The 20791-nt window shown below is 42.4% G+C and overlaps 1 protein-coding gene across 1 annotated transcript in view; it reads right to left on the bottom strand.

Annotated features, from left to right (window-relative positions):
• Nucleotides 1–3689: 3689 nt before the first annotated feature.
• Nucleotides 3690–20791, bottom strand: part of SLC25A24 (solute carrier family 25 member 24) — a 58126-nt gene continuing 41024 nt past the window's right edge. Inside the window, exons 5-10 of the mRNA XM_029062032.1 lie at nt 20163–20321; nt 19119–19271; nt 15215–15322; nt 12304–12471; nt 11310–11460; nt 3690–6030 (exon numbers count right to left, since the gene is read on the bottom strand). Of these exons, the coding sequence (XP_028917865.1) occupies nt 5852–6030; nt 11310–11460; nt 12304–12471; nt 15215–15322; nt 19119–19271; nt 20163–20321 (918 nt within the window). The 3' untranslated portion in view covers nt 3690–5851. The remainder of the gene's footprint in view (nt 6031–11309; nt 11461–12303; nt 12472–15214; nt 15323–19118; nt 19272–20162; nt 20322–20791) is intronic.

The following is a 20791-nucleotide window of genomic DNA, read 5'->3' as shown; positions in this document are numbered from 1 at the left end:
GAGCCAGATTGGAGAGGATCTAGGAGAGAATTGGAATCAGAGGACCTGGGTCCTAATCCTGATGATAAAACGGTAACTGAAGGATGTTGTGAGGTCAAAGGAGAGGGGTTTTTTAGGTTAGGGGCTAATAGGCATGTTTGAAAGCAGCTCTCCAAGCAAATACTTCAGAAACTAAAAACATGGATTTTTTTTAGTTTCCTAAGATTCCCAGGGCTACTATTCAGAAAGCCTCCGAGACAACAGGAATTTCCACTTGATTACCTTGCCTGCAGTCACACGGACACCCACAGGATGTTGGAGTAGTGGACAGAGGTGGCAATACACCGATGTCAAATGCCAAAAACTTGGCTGCTCTGTGAAGCCAACCCAAGAACTCTCCCCTGGGAACTTCCCCAGATAGTGTTTTGGCTTTGATTTGTGTATGTGGAAAGAAGCCATTGCAATTGTATGTTTTCAAAGCCCCTGGCAATTATTTTTCCAGCTAGATGTCTTTTCGCATATGGGATTTGATGATTTTCTTGCCCAAGTCATTTTTCATTTCAATTTTCATGTCTACAGCTTTCTGAGGCCAGGACACCCAACCAACTCTACTGACCTATGCTAATGATGAAGACTGTGGTATTTGTTAAGTGCTTACTATGTGCCAGGCACTATACTAAGTACTGGGATGGATACTAGCAAATCAGGATGGATACAACATTTGTCCCCATAAGGAGTTTACAGTCTTAACCCCCATGTTACAGCTGAGACAACTGAGACACAGAGAAGTAAAGTGGCTTGCCCAAGGTCACACAGCAGAGAAGTGGCAGAGCCGGAATTAGAACCCAGGTCCTTCTGACTTCCAGGTCTGTGCTTTATCCAGTGAACGGCCCATCCAAAACATTACCATCATTATGATATTTGTTCACCGCTTACTATGTGATAAGGACTATACGAAGCACTGGGGTATACGCAAGATAATCAGGTCAGACACAGTCCCTGTCCCACATGGGGTTCACAGTGTGGGTAACATGCGATTCTAAGGAATAACCTTTCCTCTTGTAATAAATTGTCAGAAGCTTTTCTAGGAAAGCTACTCTGGTCCCATTCAGTAGGGTTTCCTTACAAGCCGGGCATCTTCGGGCTTGAAGTCACAGAGACATCTGACATCCCGCCACATACCTCCTTCCCAAACAAGTCATTTCAAAATGTTTTTCCTCCAGTCTTACTCTACCTCTGTACCACTGCTCTGGGAGCCCCTGGCTAGATGGACTACGAGTGGTGGGTAATGAAATCACACAGCAGGGAAAGAACAGAGGAACTGCCATGGAACCTAAGAAAAAGATGAGCTGATTCAAGGTAATGGGGCATGGAACCAGGCTGGTGGTGAGGTGATATGAGTGGGGAAAAAAGAGAAAGGGGAGTGTGGAACAAGTAAATAAAAGGAAAATTAAATGGCTTATCTGGGCAGCTGGGGGCAGCATCAGGATGATTTTTCCCTTGAATTCACCTTTGGCAGCTTGCAAAAGATGTTTCCTTGACATCCATCCTCAGTGCATTCTAGATATTTTCCAGACAGCATTACTAATTCAAAGTTTTGAAATTAACAAATCCAATTGCTTCAGAGGATGTTAGACCTGAAGTCCTATGAAACCCAGTGCTTAGTACAGTGCCTGGCACACAGTAAGCGAGTCAGAGGTCATGGGTTCAAATCCCAGCTCAGCCACTTGTCAGCTGTATGACTTTGGGCAAATCACTTAACTTCTCTTTGTCTCAGTTACCTCACCTGTAAAATGGGGATTAAGACTGGGAGCCCCACGTGGGACAACCTGATAATCTTGTATCCTACCCAGCACTTAGAACAGTGCTTTGCACATAGTAAGCACTTAACAAATGCCATTATTATTCCCATTTAGACTGAACCCGTCATTGGGCAGGGATTGTCTCTGTTGCTGAATTGTACATTCCAAGCGCTTAGTACAGTGCTCTGCACATAGTAAGCGCTCAATAAATATTATTGAATGAATGAATTAAATACCATTTTGACTATCACCTACTGACCCTTGTAAGTCAGAAACTAAGTAAAAAACCCAAGAAGCCAAATTATTTAGGATAAATAGGAAGCAGTTTGGCCTACTAAAAAGAACATGGGCCTGAGAATCAAAGCACCTGTCTGCCGTGTGACCTTGAACAAGTCACAATTTTTTACGCCTCAGTTTCCTCATCTGTAAAATGAGAATTAAATCCCACAGATGTCATGGGTTCGAATCCTGACTCCGCCACTTGTCAGCTGTGTGAATGTGGACAAATCACTTCACTTCTCGGTGCCTCAGTTCCCTCATCTGTAAAATGGGGATGAAGACTGTGAGCCTCACATGGGACAACCTGATGACCCTGTATCTACCCCAGAGCTTAGAACAGTGCTCTGCACATAGTAAGCGCTTAACAAATACCAACATTATTACTTAGATTTTGAGTTGCATGAGGGACAGAAACTGTGTCCAGCCTGATTATGTGTACCTACCCCAGCACCTGGCATATAATAAATGTTTAATAAGTATCATAACAATAAAAATAGATTTAGGAAAGTTTAAGAGAAATTTAGACCGCCTTTATCCACATAAATACGTCAATTCAGGATTACCCAGCTGCATGAATAGCATATGAAAAAAGGACTCCACAGGACTTTTCATAGCAAACAAAGCCTCTCTTCTGAAATAAAGTGTTAAGGGACTACCTCCCGCCTATGAGCTCCTTGTGGTCAGTGCTCTGTACACAGTAAAAACTGAAATACCATTGATTACATTGGCACAGTTTCTGTTTACTTCTTGGACTCAACTTAAACCATAAAAACCATGGTCTACTTGCATAAAGCTCCATTCCAATCCAATAGGACCTTGGAAAAGATAGGTAACATAGTCTACAGTTCTGCAAGGAGTAAGAAAAAATATCGGGGAGGGATTTAAGTCACTTGAGTCCAGAGGTGATTGTGACAGCATCACTTACAGGACAGGGTTCCAGGCTTACAATCTGGAATGGCCATAATGGTTTATTGTTTTGTTTCTGTTCGTTTTTTACGGTATTTGTTAAGTGCCAGGCACTATACTACGCACTGGGGTAGATACAAGCTAGTCTGGACACAATCCCTATACCACATAGGGCTCACAACCTAAATCCCCATTTTGCAGATGAGGGGAAGCAGCATGGCTCAGTGGAAAGAGCCCAGGCTTCGGAGTCAGAGGTCATGGGTTCGACTCCCAGCTCTGCCACTTGCCAGCTGTGTGACTGTGGGCAAGTCACTTCACTTCTCTGTGCCTCAGTTACTTCACTTCTCTGTGCCTCAGTTACTTCATCTGTCAAATGGGGATTAACTGTGAGCCTCATGTGGGACAACCTGATTACCCTGTATCTCCCCCAGTGCTTAGAACAGCGCTCTGCACATAATAAGCCCTTAATACCAACATTATTATGAGGGAACTGAAGCACAGAGATTTGCTGAAGGTCCCACAGCAGACAAATGGCTGAGCCGGGATTAGAAGTCAGGTCCTGCTGCCTCCCAGGCCTGTGCTCTCTCCACTAGACCATGCTGCTTCTCCCAGTGTTCTACTTGGACCGGGGATTGATGAGTTGGAAAAACACTTCTGACTTTTCCATTCCATTCCCAAAACAGCCACTCTTCTCTCCACTCCCTAAAAAAGAATACCAGATAATGCCTTTTTAAATTGTTTTTATTTCAAGTGATTCTGAATTTGCTGTTGACATAGGCTGTTCTTTTACATGATGAATATAAACAGCATTGTATTGAAATGCATGAAGTATACAAATCTCTTTCGACTTTTACAAAATACAAATAATGAAATGCAAATATTTTCACTATTTTCCAGCAGTCGGTGAAAAACATTTACCTTATCTCTTTGAAACTCTATTGTCCATTTTAATGGCACTTTAGAAAGACTAATAAAAAGACCTACATTTTGTTTCCTGGAAAAATTTTGGTTGTCTGATTCTTCTACATTGTCTTCTCTTATTATCCAGATGAAACACTGAAAGGTAAAACTTCCTAAATCATACACGTCATAAAAAGCTATGTTAAGACAAAAACTATATGTAAAAAGATGCTATACTAGCACACAGTCTATCCAAGTAGGAAGGTAGAGGCATGCTAAAAGTACAAAATAAAAAAGAAAAAGTAAAACAAAAACTTGTTTCAAAGTCATTAGAGTGTCAAAGCATCAGGAATCATTTACAGAAGCCTGTAGTTAATGTAATTTTTAAGTATTGTTGCAAAATCAAGGGGAGCCAACTAGAAAACTGGCTTTTGTCAAACCAACCCTGTCTCTCTGGGTTCCTTCCCAGATTTCAAAATTTGATAGAGTACGAACAATGATTACATTCAAATGCCAACTATCCCTCAAGGGCTTTACCTCTTCATCTGAGAAAGTTACATCCACTCTGATTTTAATGGCTAAATTACATCCTTCTGTTCAACAACAGCTATATTCCACAGTCAGTCTAGGTACTATCTAAATTTTGGTGCGTGGGTAGAACTGAGGTTTTAAACATTATGCATCCAATCTGATTAGCTTGTATCTACCCCAGTTCTTAGAACAGTGCTTGATACATAGTAAGTGCTTAAGAAATACCATAACTATTACTAAACATTTAAAAAAGTTTATTTCAAGGCACTATAGGCATACAACTCTCAATGGGAATGAGTTTTAAGTCACTGAAATTGCCCTATCTGTGGCATCTAGGAGTGACTTGCAACTCACAAGTGATTTGAAATAAAACACGTTTTATTAAAATATAATCTTTGGGAAAATTCCAATGCTTTGGGAGTTCACTCTGCTCTGTCATTTATAGCTTAACCTCCATACTAGTATGAGTTCAGAAAAATGGAGCCAATAAATTTAATTCAAGAAGAATGAAGGAATCATTTATCCATTAGCAAGCATCTTCAATAATCAAGGAACATATTTCATAGGTTTGCCTGGTCACAACTGATTCACTACAAGTTGTTTCAAGAAATGATTCAATAAAACCTGCTTCAAAGAAGAACTTAAAGACGGGAAAAACAGATAAATTTTTAGGTTCTATGTGGATCTGACTCATTGTACTCTTTTTTTTCCACTCCTAGATCATACGCAATAATTCTCATACAATTAGTACACATTTGCCACATTGATGATTCCCGATTAAAATTCAGAAATCATACCTAAAAACAAAGACACTAACAATATTGATACTGCAGTACAAGTAAAAATGTAAGATCATATAATGAAATGAGCAATAAAATCACCACAACTCCATTAAAAACACACATCACTGATGGAAGACTGAGGTATCCTGGTGCACAAAAGATTGATCCTTTGCACTGTATTTAAAGACGAGCAAAAGTAGTACTTTTTTGGCTAGTATTAAATTCACATACGTTAATCAATCATTCTCTGCAAAATAGATTGCAAGGTTCAATTCTTTTAAAAAATAGTTATCTGCATTCAATAGTTCTGGACAAGAGGTGAATGTTTTAAAATCTTAAACTACAATCTAAACTCACCACCAGCCCTATCGCCTTTACATTTCAGGATGGTCCAGTGATCAGAAAGTTCATAAAGAGAGGTAAATGTACGTTAAAGATTTTAACTTGGGAAGAATTTCCCAAACCTCAACTGATATCTGCTTTTAATGATTCAATTGTCATTTTGGTTTATTAAAAAAGAGGAAATTGTGTCATGAGCTGTTACCTATCCATCCTTGTAGGAAAACATTCAGCAAATTTTCCCAGAGGTCTTGTTGCAATTTTAAAAACATGAAACTTGTCACTTTGCTTCAAGCCATCTCGCTGATCCCAATGGCTCAATCCTTCAAGCCTTCAGGCTATTCCCAGATTTTGTTTCATTTTCTCATACACCACATAGCTGATGCTGACTGCAGGGAGCACTTTCATGAAGTTGGGAGTGATGCCTCTGTAGAGCCCTAGGACTCCTTCTTTCCTAATTATCCGTTGAAACAGGCCAACCATATTCAGCTGGGGAGCTCCTTCCATCATGGCTAGGAAAGAAAATGTCAACATCAAACTGGAGTTTATGATTCAAAGTTCTGCATACACCCCACCCTCAGACCCACTGCACTTATGTATGTATCTAATAATAATAATGTTGGTATTTGTTAAGCACTTACTATATGCAGAGCACTGTTCTAAGCGTTGGGGTAGGTACAGGGTAATCAGGTTGTCCCACGTGAGGCTCACAGTTAATCCCCATTTTACAGATGAGGTAATTGAGGCTCAGAGAAGTAAAGTGACTTGCCCACAGTCACACAGCTGACAAGTGGCAGAGCCGGGAGTCGAACCCATGACCTCTGACTCTGAAGCCCAGGCTCTTTCCACTGAGCCAGACTGCTTCCTATTTAAATTAATATCCGTCTCCCCCTCTAGACAGTAAGCTCATCGTGGACAGGGAACATACCTACCAACTCTGCTGTATTCAATCAGCCGTATTTACTGAACACAATATGTGCAGAGCACTGTACTATGCACTTGGGAGAGTATAACTGAAATAGCAGACACATTCCCTGCCCTTAACAAACTTATTGTACTCTCCCAAGTGCTTAATACAGTGCTCTGCACACAATAAATGCTCAAATACTGACTGATTAGGTTATTCCATAATGTACAAAAGAATAAGTATCTATGACACATGGGGAATATATCACCCAGATCAATAGCTATATAACCCCCAAGCAAGCCTAAAAACAATAATAATATTAATGGTATTTGTTTTATATGTGTCAAGCATTGTTCTAAGAGCTGGGTTAGATACAAGCCAATCAGGTTGGTCACAGTCCCTGTCCTACATGGGGCTCACAGTCTTTATCCCCATTTTACAGGTGAGGTAACTGAGGCACAGAGAAGTGAAGTGACTCACCCAAGGTCACAAAGCAGACAAGTGGCGGTGGTGAAATTAGAACCCAGGTCCTTTTGATTTGCAGGCCCGTGCTCTATCCCCTAGGCCATGCTCCTTAATAATGTCCTTATTAAAATCTCATCTTCTCCAACATGCCTTCCCCAACTAAGCCGTTATTTCCCTTACTCCCTCTCCCTTCTTCGGCACTCTTTCACTTGGATTCGTACTCTTTATTCACCCCACCCCCAGCTTTACAGCACTCATCAATCAATAAATGGCTTCTATTGAGTGCTTACTGTATGCAGAGCACTGTAATAAGCATTTGGGAGACTCTTATACAGTTGGTAGATGTGATTCTCCCATCTTTTCCAATAGTAATTCAAGAGATTTTCTGCCTCCTATCAAAATCCACCCCCTCCACCTGCACTCAGAACCCATCCCTTCGTGCCTTATCAAATTCCCTTCTTCCCTCCCTCACTACAATCAACTGTTCCCTAACCCTAACCCTCTCCAAACTCCACTGCTTCAAGTTCTCCATCAACAGTCACTCCCTTTTGGAGACCTCATTTGCTCCCATGGCTTCAACTACCATTCCCATGCAAATGATTCCCAAACCCACATCTGGGTCAAGGTGAACCAGGACACCCGCCATCTCAAGGTCAAAACGCTATTTATTGCCATTGTTCTTGTCTGTCCGTCTCCCCCAGTTAGACTGTAAGCCCGTCAAACGGCAGGGACTGTCTCTATCTGTTGCCGACTTGTTCATTCCAAGTGCGTAGTACAGTGCTCTGCACATAGTAAGCGCTCAATAAATACTATTGAATGAATGAATGAAAACGCTAATCTGTGCCTGCCCGAACTAGAAAGGTGAGACTCGGAAACAAGGGTGGTGCACCACTCCCGCGACCGGAACCACTAGACATCCCAGGCCAGGAATGTGAAATAAAGTGCCCCTTGCCCCTCATGTCAACCAAATAAGGTATGGAGGAGCAGGGGAGGAGCGGAGGTTGGACAAACGGAATCTGGAATCTCAAACGGCCTGGAAGGACATGCCACAAATACCTGTTGCCTCTAAAATTCTAGGTGTTTCACCTCATGCGAGTAACACAGGAATACAAAGTGTATTCCTTCTGAGAGGGAAACATTCGTGGGGCTTTGCCGTGTGTGTAACCACATAAGTGTATTCCTTCCGAATGGGAAACATTGATGGGTAGATGCTAGGGGCTTCATCACCTGTACATTCCTTCTCAGTGGGAAGTGTTCGGGGGCTGGGAGTTAGGTTCTTCTCCATGTACAAGTAACACAGAAGTGTATTCTTCCTGAGTGGGAAGCATTCGTGGGGCAGGAGCGAGCCACTTTACTGAGCACGAGTAACAAATAAGCGTATTCCTCCTGAAAAGAGAGTTTAATTGGCCAAGTGGAATAAATTTCACACTGTTCAGGCTTTTTGACTCCAGTCTGTCACTCTCGCCGCACCGATTCTCAAAGCGGTCCCCGCATGATGGGGGACAACATCTCCAGCCCTGACCTCTCTCCCTCCCTGCGGTCTCGCTTTTCCTCCTGCCCTCAGGGCAACTCTACTTCGATGCCCCACTGACACCTCCAACTTAACATGTCTAAAACAGAATTCCTTTCCTTTCCACCCAAACCCTGTCTTCCTCATAACTTTCCTTTCACTGTAGAAGGCACCACCCTTTTCCCTCTTTCACAAGCCCATAACGTTGGCCTTATCCTTGACTCATCTCTCTCCTTCAACCCACATATTCAATTTGTCACCAAATCCTGTCGCTTCAACCTTCCCATCGCTAAAATCCACCCCTCCTCCTCCAAACTACCATGCTAATCCACACACTTATCCTGTTCTGCCTTGATTACTGCATTAGCCTCCTCGCTGACCTCCCTGCTTCCTATATCTCCCCATTCTAGTCCATACTTCATTCTGTTGCCCAGTCCAGTTTTCTAGACAACTGTTCAGTCCAGGTTTCCCCACTCTTCAAGACCCTCCAGTGGTTGCCCATCCATTTCTGCAACAAACTCATTGATTTAAAACATTCAGTCACCTTGGACCCCTGCCAACTTACCTCACTGCTGTCCTATTACAAACCAGCCCACACACGTCACTCCTCTAATGCCAATCTATTCACTGTTCTTCGATCTTGTCTATTTTGCTACTGACCCACATCCTGCCTCTTTCCTGGAACTTCCTCCCTCTTCATATCTCTCTACCTTCAAAGCCTTATAAAGAACATATCTTCTCCAAGAGGCCTTCTGTCTAAGCCCTCATATCTCCTCTTCTCCCATTCCCTTTTGTGTCACCCTTCCGCTTGGATTTGCTCCCTTTATTCGCCCCTCCCTGAACCCCATAGCACTTATATACATATATGTCATTTATTTACTTATATTACTTTCTGTCTCCCCCTCTAAACTGCAAGTTTGTTATGGACAGGGAACATGTCTACTTAGTCTGTTATGCTGTACTCTCCCAAGCACTTAGTACAGAACTCTGTCTACAGTAAGCACAAAATAAATATGGTTGATTGGTTCATTACCCATAATATATAAATGTCATGCGAAGAGCTGTGAGTTTTCAAGTGTGTGGAAGGCCCAGCGAGTGAAAGGCAATCTGCTACAAGTCAAAACTCCCCTGTGCTGGGCAGCAGCAGCACGGGAGAGAGTCGAGGGTGGAAACTCAAGTTGACTGAGCGGAAGAAGCCAATGGTAAACCACTTCCGTATTTCAACCAAGAAAACTCTATGGATACACTTCCAGAACAACTGCAGATGGAGGTGGGGTGTTTTGGGAGAGATGTGTCCATGGAGTCGCTATGGGTCGGAAACAACTCGACAGCATAAGATAAGACAAGACAAGGAGGCCCAGAAGTGCTAAGGTTGCAGTTATCAGGGAAAGCCTGCTGGGGATGTGAATTTGGAAGAGCTTGAAAGATGGAAGAAACAATGATAGGCGGGTTATGAACTGGTAGGGAGTTACAGGTTGGGCAAAGGCATGAGCCAGAGGTTGGCAGGAGAGATGAGAAAGATCTGTACATATCTTTAATGCATCTGAATGCCTGCCTCCCCCACTACACTGTGAGCAGGGTACATGTCTACCAACTCTGTCATACTGTACTCTCTTAAGAATTATGTACAGTGCTCTTCACATAGTAAGTGCTCAATAAATATCATTAATTGATTGATCACATGATAAGTGCTCAATAAATACCATTAATTGATTGATCACGTGACCTTATGACCCAATCTAAGACTCACCCCTTTCAGAGTCTATTTATTTCCTTTAGATCTCCCTAGTGGAAAATATTTTTACGTTTATCTCTCCTGTTTATCTTGCAGTGGAAGTTCCTCATAGGCAGGGAACCTGACACTCTGTTATTCTATACTTCCCAAAGGCCTAGTAAAGTGCACCATACCAACTGGATGCCCAGTAAGTGTTTCTATTACCACTTTGTCTGGACTTGCACCAAAGTTTATGAAAATCCACATTTAAAATTTTCTCTATTTCCCCCTCATTTTGAATTTTAAACATTTCACAGGAGACTTTTGAAATAATAAGAATGCATCTGCAATAAATAAACAAGTGACTGTTCTGACCCCTAATGGGGCAGACAGATAAGAAGCAATAGCCTTCTCTTCACTGCCAGAATTGCCCTAATTATCTTGAATCTACCCCAGTGCTTATGATAGTGCTTGGCAAACAGCAAATGCCAAATAAGTATCACAGTTAATATTATTAGTATTCATACAGTTGATTAACTGCTATCTTGCCTGGGCAAGCTGAAAGCTAGTGTCTGATGCTAGAAGTGTCTGCTCTACTACCCTCCCCGCCCCACAGCACTTGTGTATATATGTACATATTTATTGTTCTATTTATTTTATTAATGATGTGTATATATCTATAATTCTATTTATTTATATTGATGCCATTGATGCCTATCCCCTTGTTTTGTTTGTTGTCTGTTTCCCCCCTTCTAGACTGTGAGCCCGTTATTGGGTAGGGATTTTCTGTTGCCAAATTGTCTTTCCAAGAGCTTAGTACAGTGCTCTGTACGCAGTAAATTCTCAAAAAATGTGATTGAATAAATGAATAAATGGAGGCGCACAGCCCAAGATAATAATAGTAATAATAATAATAATAATAGCTGTGGCATAAGTACTAGGGTAGATACAAGGTAATTGGGTTGACACAGTTCTTGCCCTACTTGGAGTTCACAGCCTTAATCCCCATTTTAGAGATGAGGTAACTGAGGCACAGAGAAGTGACTGGCCCAAAGTCATACAGCAGACAAGTGGTGGAGCCAGAACTAGAACCCAGGTCCTTCTGTCTCTCAGGAGAGTGCTCAAGCCAGTTGGCCATGTTGCTTCTAACACGATGCTTTGAGTATCCTGGCATCCTTCCAATAAACCCACTCACCTTGAGCTTGCATGCGGGTTCTCACTAAGGCCAGTGGGTAACTGGCTAACTGCCCACACGTGCTGGACATGGTACCGCATCCCAGAAGAACAAGCACCCCGGGATTTACAGAGTCTTTGGCGTAACGGTCCAACCAATTGTTCTTCAGAAGCTGCCAGAGAAACCCAAGGATAAATGGAGAAAAAGCGTCATTGAACATCTAAACAGAACGATGTGACAGATCCTGCTGTCCAACTAAGAGTTCTGCAGGGCCCCTTGCACGGAACTAACCCTGCAGACCACCTGGAAATGGTAGTTGGGATAGATTGCAAATGTTGAACATTAAACAAGCTCCCGCAGTTAGGCCTGGAAGTCTTCTGGTTCCAAGTATAATCTGAGGAGTTAACCAAATACTCTATCAAGCTCCTAGAGTTTGGATCCTGGTTATTTGAAGAGGGAGCATGGAAGGGATGATAGTAAGGACAGGGTGTGGTGATGGCAGGAATACTCAATAAATATGACTGATTGATAAGAGCATCCACAACTGACTATTCCAGGGACATGAATCTTTCAGGGATCGAGCAGAATTTGGGGGCAAAAAGCAAGGGCGGGGAGACAAAGGAACGAAAGAATAACAATGTTTGTTCTTATACTGTACTCTCCCCAGAGCTTAGTACAGTGCTCTGCACACAATAAATACGAATGACTGACTGAGCTGCACTCTGAGGCACCCTACTAGTTCTCTTTCTCAGGAGCTTCCCAGCACTCTTAAGGCTATTCCTATCGGCTCAGCCTTGGTGGTGGGGAAGAGAGAGGGAAATGGATGTTTGCTCTGGTTGAGGGAGGAGGAGAAAGGAACAGGAAAAGAGGAGCAACAAAGGTGGCCAGATCAGGGCAGAATTTTGAAAGGAGGTGCATAAATTTTAATAAAATGAATGGGGGAGTTGGTGCAGAGATGTGTGTGCGTAGATGTGAGTAAAAGAGGATAAATTTCCCATCAAGGAAATACACTCACCTCGTAAACAGCCAGGTCTATACCTGCATATGGTATGATCCCCAGGAAGTTAGGAATATAGCCTTTGTAGAAGGCTCGCAAACCTTCGTGTTTCAATATCTTCTTGGCACAATCAAACATCCCAGAGTACTGGCCAGTTTTCCCGACAGCCAGTCTAGTCTTGAGGACCTGAGCATGACAGTAGATAACACCAAGTCACTGTCAGGTGCTCTCACAAAGATTACACTGTTGGAACAACCCTTTCACTTTTACCCTCTGATGACAACTGTGCAAACAAGGATAATTGTGGCACTTAAGAGCTTACTTTGTGCCAGGCACTGTACTAAGCGCTGGGGTGGATACAAGCAAATTGGTTTGAACACAGTCCCTGTCCCACATAGGGCTCACAGTGTCAGTCCCCATTTTACAGATGAGGTAACTGAGGCACAGAGAAGTGATCTGCCCAAGGTCACACAGCAGACAAATGGCAGAACTGGGATTAGAACCCATGTCCTTCTGACTCTCAGACTCATCTCTATTACGCCACGTTGCTAGTTCAGTCAGACAGAGTCATTCTTACACAAACCCTGGTTTTAGAGTTTGCATTTCACAAAAGCGAGCCACCAGGGCTGCAATGGGGATTGGAACTAGAAGATAGAAAAACCTCATGTAGGGGCTTTTAGATGTTTGAGGGAGAAGAACGGGGGGTGGGATATGAGTTGGAATCAGCAATCCATCAACCAGTGGAATTTATTGAGCGTTTACCACGTACAGAGCACTTGACTAAGCCCTTGGCAGAGTACAGCGGAATAGCTGTCCCAATCCCTTCTCTCAAGGAGATTAGTTGCCAGAGTGCAGCATGAGGTGGGAGGGTATAAATAACAGGAGTATGCACTGCTCCCCCGCAACGGCCCCACTGAGGCTCTTCAACGAATCAGAATATGGGCCACTTTGTTTTCCATCTCAACTCTCCTATCAAAGGGAGACTGGAGTCTCTCGTTCCTTCTTCAACCTTACTATGGGGTGTATTGAGGAGGATGAGGTGGTTGGGAGAGAGGGAGTGACACAAGATGCTCTGAATGCTCCAACGCTAGAGAGAATGGGTTGTGATTATTCTAAGATGATCTATGATTCATTTCTAAATCACTTGATACACAATTCTCAGTTCAAATTAAAGTGACCATGGTCAACACTCAAATACAAAACTCAATCAGCATGCACACCAAATTCAGAAGTGGGGAAAAAAAAAAGTTTTCAAAATAATTATTCAAAGAGCAGTCCCAAAATGTCCAAACCGGGCTTGCTCTTCCACTCCCCAGGGCCTCACTTCTCCTGTGGCAGAGCTTTCTCTGGCTTCAAAGAGTGCTTCTACCCAGAGGCTTTTCAGGCTGGAAGGACGATAGCCTCCAAACCATGAAAGTATTTTAACCGTGAAACTGATCTATGCACTCTGGCTCTGGGGAAGCCACTTGGCAGTCCCTACACTGAACAAGATAAATGCAGATTGGGGGAAAATAGTTGTGGTTCAAAATGAAAGTACATGGGACCTGAAGGAAAGCAGTCTCTATGTCCAAATCAGAATTCCTTATCTTCCTCCCCTTGACTTTCCCATTACTGTAGACAGCATCACCATCCTTTCTGTTTCATAAGTCCAAAACCTTGGCAATATCCTTGACTCCTCTCTCTCATTCAACCCACATTTTCAAACTATCACTAAATACCACTGGGCCCACCTTCATAACATTGCTAAAATCTGCCCTTTCCTTAAATCATCCGAACTGCTGTCACGTTAATCCAAGCATTTATCCTATCCCATCTCGATTACTGTATGAGCCTCTTCGCTGACCTCCCTGCCTCCTGTCTCTCCCCACTCCAGTCCATACTTCACTCTGCTGCCAAATCATTTTTCTACAAAAACGTCAATACAATGTTCCTCCACTCCTCAAGAACCTCCAGTGGTTACCCATCCACCTCTGCATCAAACAGACACTGGTTACCAATGGCTTTAAAGGACTTAATCACCTTGTCCCTCCTACCTCATCTCACTACTCTTCTACTACAATTCAGCCCATACACTTCACCCCCTCATGCCAAACTACTCATTGTACCTTGATCTTGTCTATTTTGCTGCCAATCTTTCACCCACATCTTGTTTCTGGCCTGGAACACCCTCCCTCTTCATATCTAACAGATAATTACTCTCTCCTTATTGAAGGCACTTCCCCTCCAAACAGCCTTCTCTAAGGCCTCATTTCCTCTTCTCCCATTCCCTTCTATGTCACCCTGACTTGCTCCCTTTATTCACCCCAAACCCCAGCCCCCACAGCACTTGGGTACATAGCCTTAATTTATTTATATTATGTCTGTCTCCACCTCGAGACTGTAAGCTTCTTGTGGGGAGGGAATGTGTCTGGTATATTATGGTGATGTACTCTCCCAAGTGCTTAGTAAAGTACTCTGCACACAGTTATAATGTTGGTTTTTATTAAGCGCTTACAATGCGCAGAGCACTGTTCTAAGCACTGGGGTAGATACAGGGTAAGCAGGTTGTCCCACGTGAGGCTCACAGTTAATCCCCATTTTACAGATGAGGTAACTGAGGCACAAAGGAGTTAAATGCCTTGCCCACAGTCACACAGCTGACAAGTGGCAGAGCTGGGAGTCGAACCCATGACCTCTGACTCCGAAGCCCAGGCTCTTTCCACTGAGCCACGCTGCTTCCCCAATCTTCCACAGTTAAGCGCTCAATAAGTATGACTGATTTATTTGCTGGAAAATTAGCCTAACAAGATTAATCTGATTCCAAAAGTCATTTTAGAGTCGATCGTTACAACTTGCTAAAATCCAAGCAGAGGAGCTGATTTGACAGAAATGTTATGTACAACTTGGATAAAAACACCAACTTCATTGAATTTTTCAAAATGACACTTACCTCCATGGGGTAGATAAAAGTCTGTGCAGTGGCTCCAGCCAGAGAACCAGAAACAAATCTTTCTACCGTTCCCACTTTGGCACCATCTTTAGTAAGCAGCTTCTTATACTGTGTAAATAAAAATATTTAACCACACATTAATACTGAAATGGGAGAGACGTACCAAAAACTCACAGGTTAGCATTACAATCAATTAATCAATGGCATTATTGAGTACTTGCCTTGTGCAGAGCATTATACTAGATGCTTGGGATGCTTATGTCTCCCCATCCTAAAACAAACCCCCCTTGACCCCACAGCTCCCTTCAGTCACTCCTCTCTACCATTCCTCTCCAAACTAACTTGGGCGAGTTGTCTACAGCTGCCGCCTCCACTTCCCCTCCTCCAGTTCTCTCCTTGATCCCCTCCAATCTGGCTTGCGCTCCCTTCACTCCACCAAAACTATTCTGTCAGAAGTCTCCAATGACTTCCTTCTTGCCAAATCCAACAGCCTCTGCTTCATCCTAATCCTTCTCAACTGCTCAGGTGACTTTAACACTGTGAATCACCTCCTTCTCCTGGAAACCACCTCCTTCTCCTGGAAACATGTTCTAATCTTGGCTTCATTCAATTATTCATTCGATCATATTTTGGAGCACTTACTGTGTGCAGAGCACTGTACTATGCTCTTGGAAAGTACAATTCAGCAATGAAGAGAGACATACCTTGCCCACACCGGGCTTACAGTTTAGAAAGGGGGAGACATACAACAAAACAAGCAAACAGTCATCAATATAAGTAAATAGAATTATAGATATATACACATCAAAACAAGTAAACAGGCATCAATATAAATAGAATTATAGATATCATATATATACAAGTGCTGTGGGGCGGGGAGAGGGGGGTAGAGCAAAGGGAGTGAGTTGGGGCAATGCAGCGGGGGGGAGCTGAGGAAAAGGGAGCTTAGTCTGGGAAGGCCTCCTGGAGGAGGTGAGCCTTTAGTAGGGCTTTAAAGGGGGGAAGTGTGATTGGCGGATTTGAGGAGGGAGGATATCCAGGCCAGAAGTAGGATGTGGCCAGGGGTCGATGGCGGGACAGCCGAGAACAAGGCACAGTGAGAAGGTTAGCACCAGAGGAGCGGAGTGTGAAGGCTGGGATATAAAAGGAGAGAAGGCAGGTGAGGTAAGAAGGGGCAGGGTGATGGAGACCTTCGAAGCCAATAGTGATGAGTTTTTGTTTGATACAGAGGGGGATAGGCAACCACTGGAGATTTTTGAGGAGGGGGTTGACATGCCCAGAATGTTTCTGTAGAAAGATAATCCGGGCAGCAGAGTGAAGTATGGACTGAAGTAGGGAGAGATAGGAGGTTGGGAGGTCAGAAAGGAGGCTGATGCAGTAATCCAGTCAGGATAGGATGAGCACTTTCTGTGTGCAGAGAACTGTACTTGGTAAAAGCGCTTGGATTTTACTAACGTGGTAGCGATTTAGATGGAGAGCAAAGGGCAGATCTTGGCGATGTTGTTAAGTGAAACCGGCGGGCTTTGGTGATGGATGGGATATGTGGAGTGGATGAGAGAGCAAAGTGATACTCTTCTTTTTTAGTTTTCCTCCTACCTGACAGCTTTTTCTTAATCTCTTTTTGGGCTCTTCCTCTGTCTCCCACTCACCAACTCAAGGCTTAGTTCTAGGTCCCTCATATTTTCCATCTACACTCACTCCCTTGGAGAACTCACTCACTCCCATGGCCTTAACTACCATCTCTATGTGGATGATTCCCAAATCTACATCTCAGCCCTGCCACCTCTCCCCGTCCGCAGTCTTGTATTTCATCCTGCTTTCAGGACATCTCTATTTGGCTGTCCCGATGACCCCTCAAATTTAATATATCCCAAACAGAACTCCTCATCTTCCCAATCAAACTGTTCTTCCCCGATTTGCCCATCACTGTAGACAGCACCATCATCTTCCCTGTCTCACAAGCCCATAACCTTGGCATTATGCTCAACTCATCTTTCATTCAAACCACATATTCAAGTGTGTCAACAAATCCTGTTGCTTCCACCTTCAAAACATCATTAAAACCTGCCCTTTCCTCCCCATCCAAACTGCTACAATAATCCAAGCCCTGATCCTATCCCACCTTGACAACTGCATCAACCTCATCACTCTCCTTGCTTACTCTCTCTCTCCACTCTAATCCGTTCTTCACTCTACTACCAAAATAATTTTTCTAAAAAACTTTTCAGTCCACATCTCCCCACTCCTCAACAATCTTCAGTGGTAGCCCATCCACCTCTGCAAACAGAAACTCGTTACCACTGGCTTTAAAGCATCCAATTACCTTACTCCTTTTACTTTTACCTCACTGCTATCCCCTATTGCAACCCAATGTGCTCACTTTGCTCCTCTAAGACCAATCTACTCGCTGTACTTCAATCTTGCCTACCTCGCCACTGCCTTCTTGCCATGTCTTGAAACTCATCTGACAGACCATCACTTTCCCCACCTTCAAAGCCTATTAAAATCACATCACCTCCAAGAGGACTTCCCTGAGTAATCCATCATTTCTCCTACTCCTTCTTCCTCCTGCACTTAGATTTGTATCCCTTTTTCACCCCACTCACAGCACTTATGTACATAGCTGTAATTTATTTTAATAACTGACTTGCCCTCTAGACTGTAAGTTCCTAGTGAACAGGGAACATGTCTACCAACTCTGTTATATTGTACTCTCCCAAGCGCTGAATACAGTCCTCTTCATATGCTAAGTGTTCATAAATGGGAATGATCGGCTGGCTGTTAGCCTCAATGTAACCACACTTATGTACACATCGTACTACTCTGCATTTCCCCTATCTGTAATTTATTATAATGTCTGTCTCCCCCTCTATTCTGTAAGCTCCTTGTGGACAGGGAATGTGTCTACCAATTCTCCTGTATGGTACTCTCCAAAGAACTTAGTACAGTACTCTGTATCCAATAAATATGATTGAATGACTGACGGATTACAAAAATATGAATAACATTATGGCTCTGTTCTACTTAGCTCTTCAGAAAGACAAAAGCAAAAAATAATTGTGGTATCTCTTCCCACTGTCATGAAAAGCAACTTTAAAAAGTGAGCCATTTGAGAGAGCAAGAGCCTAGGAGTCAAAGGACCTGAGTTCTAATGCCAGTTCTGTCACTTACCTGCTGTAAAATGGGGATTAAAAACCTCTTCTCCCTCCTACTCAGACTGTGAGTCCCAGGTAGGAGAAGGAATATGTCCAACCTGATTAATGTGTATCTACCCTATTGTTTAGTATAGTGTTTGGCACACAGTAAGAACTTAAAGATTTAACTGCAAAATCTAATACATTGTAAAAGTTACCATGTTGTAAATACCTTAACTGCAAAACAACAGTACTTTCACATTCACTCTGTTTCAGCTTCAAATATAACTATATAATTGGCTGTAATTTCCAAGGTACGAGATTGGTCTTGAGGTCTTTTATAAGTAAGATTAGGCCTTTCTATAACATATTAAAGCTGATTCAGAAATCGATTTAGCTCTGAAATACAAAATGAGGGCTTCTTACTGTTGAACAATGACTAATGACTTAAAAGGTTTCCTATGAAAGCACTGGTTTGTGGTGATCTAATAAAACAGGAGACTTTAATGGGTGGTTTCCATTAAGAATTCCAGTTGATTTCACCAAAGTTTTAATACTTCTTTTAAAGGGTTCTGCAAACAAAAGCACATGGGATTCAATCTATGAACAGTTTTGAAGCTACAGCACAATAGCAAAATTCAAACCAGACAAAGCGGTTCTTAATGTTTGTCAACTTGTATGCTTTACACTACCTTCAGTCTCACTCTTGGAATTTTATGCAAAAGAACCTAATTCAGTGTTGATCAAATGCGCAGAAAATAATACTTTACCTGTTCATATGCCCAAAATTTAACAGCTGTCTCAGGTGCAATTTTAAGGACATTCACTCCATTTCCTCTCCAAAGGGAACGGATACCTCCTTCTTTTACCATCTGCTTAAAGCCACTAACTATATTTATTTGATTGGACTTGGAACCATGAACCTAAGAGAAAAACAAAAGGTAATATTCTGGTAAGAAGGCACACTTACTAATATTGCCTCAAACTTTCGCATACCCACCACACATGTGCAACATACTTCATCTTTTCTACAAATTTCTCACTATCTCACATGTATATTTTCAAATTTTTGCTATTCAAAAACTGTTCAATCTGAACACCAAGAAAATTAAATTATTTAAACAATTTCTTAGGATATTATCTGCCCTCAAATGTGAATAGCTACTACTACCAACACACCAAATGAGGTCAAACAGAACTAAATGTTGCTCAGGAATTGTAAAGTTGACAGTAATTTCCTTCTTTAAATGCTATTTCAACATCACTCTGTGCACATCCCTTTTACTGCCTGACAACGAATATTACACAAGAAATAGAAGACGTTTGTTGGCATAGACATTTTATTCTCTCATTTTCTACACGCCTTTCTTAAACCCTATTATGAAGGGTTCACAAGATTAGCTCACATTACTTCCTAATGACAGTGACCATTTACTATAAACAATCCTGCCTTAAAGCAAAAAAAGATTATAAAATTCATTAACCTAGAATAAATTATTTTCTTAAATGATGTGAGGTCATTCTATTATTTCTTATTTTCAAACAGAAGATTGATTTAACAATCAGTGTCATTAGGAACGACAGAGAAGTCTAAGCATTTAATGCAGTATCTCTCCAATTTCTAAAAAGAAATAAGGTTACCATGTAAAAGAAGGAAAGAAGAATCTACAGAAAAAATATAAGGAAAGAAGATGCTAAGGGATTTGAATTTGCATGTTACTTATTTGGAGGAAGAAAAAGATGGCAAGTTTTTTAAAATAGCTAAAACAAAACACGCCACCATCTTCTTCCTAAAAGGAAACTGGGCCACCCACCTGCATCATGACTTTCAGCCGATCTAATGGCGCCGTGCCGGTTCGAGAGACAGCACCAGCAACACCTCCCGCCAACAGCTGTCTCCACCACTGACCAGTTGTTTTCTCCTCCTCTGTGAATTCATCGGGTACAGCTAAGCTTTCCCCAATATCAAATACCTGTTACAACAGAAATGAATATTCCATGATATTCGTGCAAAAAACTGGACAATTTCAGGTAGTTCTTCAGAAGAAAACCACTTTGTAGGACTCTTCCAGAGTGGGATTGTTACACTCTTCGCACGTATATGGGGCCCCCCTTAAATCCTGCTCAAATATGCACTGAGTGAAAACGTTTTAAACCACCCTTTCACACAGCAGATCTAGTGCAGAATCGGTTAAAATCCTCTTGAATTATTAAGAGTTTAGAAGGGCAATCCTCTTTTTCTTTTTAAAAAACCACTATGACAATTTCCATACACTCACCATTTCAAACCTGGCACTATAGATACCACAAATGATGGGCCAGCACCCTGAGTCTGAGGGGAGGAGAGGGTCATTCTGTTAGGTACAGTGAGCCTTCTCACTTATGCTTCAGTGCAGAAAAGTTACATGCCTCTGCTAACCTACATCAGATTGTGATCACTAGG

Source organism: Ornithorhynchus anatinus, chromosome 4 (genome assembly GCF_004115215.2).
Source record: "Ornithorhynchus anatinus isolate Pmale09 chromosome 4, mOrnAna1.pri.v4, whole genome shotgun sequence".
Lineage (NCBI taxonomy): Eukaryota > Metazoa > Chordata > Mammalia > Monotremata > Ornithorhynchidae > Ornithorhynchus > Ornithorhynchus anatinus.
Note: the sequence above shows the minus strand (reverse complement) of the source record. Positions and strands in the feature narration are given on the sequence as shown.